This window comes from Chinchilla lanigera, unplaced genomic scaffold, assembly GCF_000276665.1.
Source record: "Chinchilla lanigera isolate Chin_1 unplaced genomic scaffold, ChiLan1.0 scaffold00013, whole genome shotgun sequence".
Lineage (NCBI taxonomy): Eukaryota > Metazoa > Chordata > Mammalia > Rodentia > Chinchillidae > Chinchilla > Chinchilla lanigera.
In genome coordinates, this window is record NW_004955414.1 from 21,039,701 (window position 1) to 21,043,094 (window position 3,394).

General features: G+C 35.2%; 1 protein-coding gene across 1 annotated transcript; it reads right to left on the reverse strand.

The window, feature by feature from the left end:
• Positions 1-1,267: 1,267 nt before the first annotated feature.
• LOC102026852 (olfactory receptor 51V1-like) lies at positions 1,268-2,131 on the reverse strand. Its single transcript, XM_013511773.1, has one exon. It carries the CDS (start codon positions 2,129-2,131, stop codon positions 1,268-1,270), a length of 864 nt encoding a protein of 287 aa, XP_013367227.1.
• Positions 2,132-3,394: the final 1,263 nt, after the last annotated feature.

Consider the following 3,394-nt stretch of genomic DNA (forward strand, 5'->3'; position numbering starts at 1 on the left):
CTTCACTCCATTGTATATATATGTATATATATACATATGTGATACCATTTGTACTTATATCTTAATATATTGACCTTATAAATAGTACCAACATCAGATGCATATTACTATAGAAATAATAGTTTGAGGCTATTGAAGACACAAGACTGTAAATATTTATACTTTATTATCTTATATAATTTACAATGGTGATTATTTTTACTTTATAAATGTTTCACAATGATTATGTAAACATTTAGAAACAACATTTAAAAAGTACAGATGAAAAGTGGGAAAGACCTACCTTGCAATTCAAAACTAAGTAAAATAAACCATATGGCCAAGTCCTATCATGCAGTACATACTAAAATTTGCTGTATAATTTAACCATCCTACATTTTAAAAGATCAGTGTACATAATAGAAAATAAGTTACCACCATGTTGAACAGATTAAATTATAAACATATTTATATTACTTTTTTAAAATAGCAATCTAGGTACATTATTTTCTTTTAGTTTGGGCAAGGAGTTAAATAAAAGACAAAAATTTGGACTCAAAGCCAGATTTTTAAAATGATTCCTCCTGCATCCAAATAGTACATAATATCTGATAAAGAATCCAGTTGAGAAAATCCATTTCTTTGTATTCTGGCATTACACACTGTTTATGTTTGCAGGTCATTTGCTGCCCAAATGGTGGGACTACATATCTTATTAGTGGATAATCAAACATCAACATAAATTTTTTGTTGTTTCTTTCACTATAAATGATCTAAACCATCCAGTCTCCTCATTATGTTTCTCCACTATGTAGCCAGGTGGATAAATAATAGCATAATAAGACTAGATCAACATAATATTTGATTTGTTAGTAATTACTTAAAGAGGATTAACTACCAAAATTTACCTTGTTCGTAATTAGTAGACCCAACAATGCCCTTTTTCAATTAATGATAATAAGACCTGGATTTTATTAAACACATCTGAATTTCAGTGCATGGTATGTACATAGTCTTACTTATAAAATCAATAAACATCACAGTTTCCCTGAAATAAATATGATGACAATGAGAAAAGGTTGCCATATGTGGAATATCAATAAAATGGAAGTTAGAAAATCTGTTTGTCATTACTTACTGCTCTCACCCATCTAACTCTGCTTTTTGACTCTTAAATTCCACATTCATTGAGCATTCCACCTCAAGACTCAAGTTCCTTTTGAGTAGAAGAGTCTCTTCACTCTGCTTCGTATCTGCTTAGTCTTGATACTATAAATGATGGGGTTCATCAAGGGAGGGAAAGGATATAGACATTGCCCATGAGGACTTGAACCAGTGGGGAGAGGTTCTTTCCAAAGCGGTGCACCATGGTCAGACCAATGATGGGGATGTAGAAAATCAACACAGCACAGATATGAGACATACATGTTTGCAAGGATTTGATTCTCTCCTCCCGCGATGCAATGGCTAAAACTGTGTGCAGGATCATGACATAGGAGATTAGAATGAGCACAGCATCCAACAACAGAGTGCTGATCACCAGAGCCAGACCATAAATGTAATTGAACTGAATGTCTGAACAGGCTGTTCGGATTAAATCTTGGTGCAAACAGAAAGAGTGAGAGAGGATATGAGGATGACAATAATTTAAAAACTTCAGGCTGATGATGACTGGAGGATGGAGTAAGAAACTCCTACATAAGATTGTTACCCCAATTTTCATGATTTTGTCATTAGTTAAGATGGAGGAGTAGCATAGAGGGTTACATATGGCAATGTAGCGGTCAAAGGACATAGCTAGGAGGACAGAAGACTCCATGAAGGACAGACCATGGATGAAGTAGGACTGAGCCACGCAGGAGTCCAGGCTGACCTCTTGAATGAACCCTAAGAGGACTCCCAGCACCGTGTGCACAGTAGACAGCCCCATGGACAGGTCGGTGAGGGCCAGCATAGCCAGGAAGTAGAACATGGGCTCGTGGAGGCTCGGCTCAGTCCAGACCACATGGAGCACCACGCAGTTTCCCAGAAACACCACGGCATAGGTCAAGGAGAAAGGCACAGAGACCCAGGGATAGTAACCCTCTAGGCCAGGAAAACCAGTGAGAAAAAACCTGGAACTACTTAAATTTGAGATAAGCATAGCAGACATTAATAGAAGACTGGAAATTTGCTAAAAAGTTATAGCAAATTTCGTAACGTTTGGGATTACCAAATTTCTAATTATTTTATTCTGCCTTGGAGTAGAAAATACAGGTAAATACAATTTTCATGAGCAGCAAAACAAAGTCCTAAATCTTATGCTTTAAGGCAAATATCTATTGTGTGGACCTTAGAACTTGCAGTGCTAATGATGAGAATGACCAGAAGCTTAGGGAGTTTTATGTAGAAACTGTAGTGCCGATGGACACATGGGATTTACACTACAGGCTGGGCTTTTGGGCTTATGGGAGCCCCTGCTAAATCTTTAAGGAATGCATGAGCACAGGTACATAGTTCTGCAATGTCCAACTTTGCTCTCAAGAGACTGTGAAGCACACTGGCCATTTTCTTGTGTTAGTACCATTAGTACCATAGCTATGATTTTCACTTCTTCCCAAAGTGTGTAATATCCCAAGGAATCATGTTCTCATTTTTAGAGAATAGAAATTTCCCATGAGAAACCAAACAAATCCAATGAAATGTGGATTTTTACCACATTCAGCATTGGCTAGTCCCTTTGTAAGCCATTTACCAATATAATTCGTACTTAATTTTTTTCTCTATTTTTCAGGTACCTCTTCATTATATATGAGATTTCTACTTTTTCTGAATGCCACAGTATTGTTACTTCATATCTTGCACATGTAACATAACATAATAAGATTAATTTTGAACCAGGAGCACCTAACTGAATAGCTTTTGCAATATCAATGTTATCAATGTCTGTCATAACTATTTCCAGATTGAATAATATTGATTATTCAAACAGAACACAGTATTACAATAAGCCAATAGTCATATACTATACAAACTTCTCAACCACTTGCCTACTGTAGATTTGTATCTAGTAAAGAATAATTTCAGATATTCTCTCATATTAAGTAGGTAAAGTAGCATGCTATGTATTTCTTTAGATAAAAGAGTCTATGAGTTGGTAGAGTCTGTAAGAAGAAATCTAAGATTTCAAAATACAAGCATTTCTCAAGCAGAATCAATGGTTTATATGGTTGGATAACTGAAAATTCTTTCTTACTGGAATTGAATGGAATTTTTAGAGGCAATGCGATAGTTACAAATATAAAGAAAATATTTCCATACTGTGGACACTTAAGCATTATCCTTAGGACACAAGCGAATACTTGAGTAAAAGTCTTGGAAGGAATTAATAAATAAAATAAAGATTAAAACGACCTATGGTACAACTATAATACTT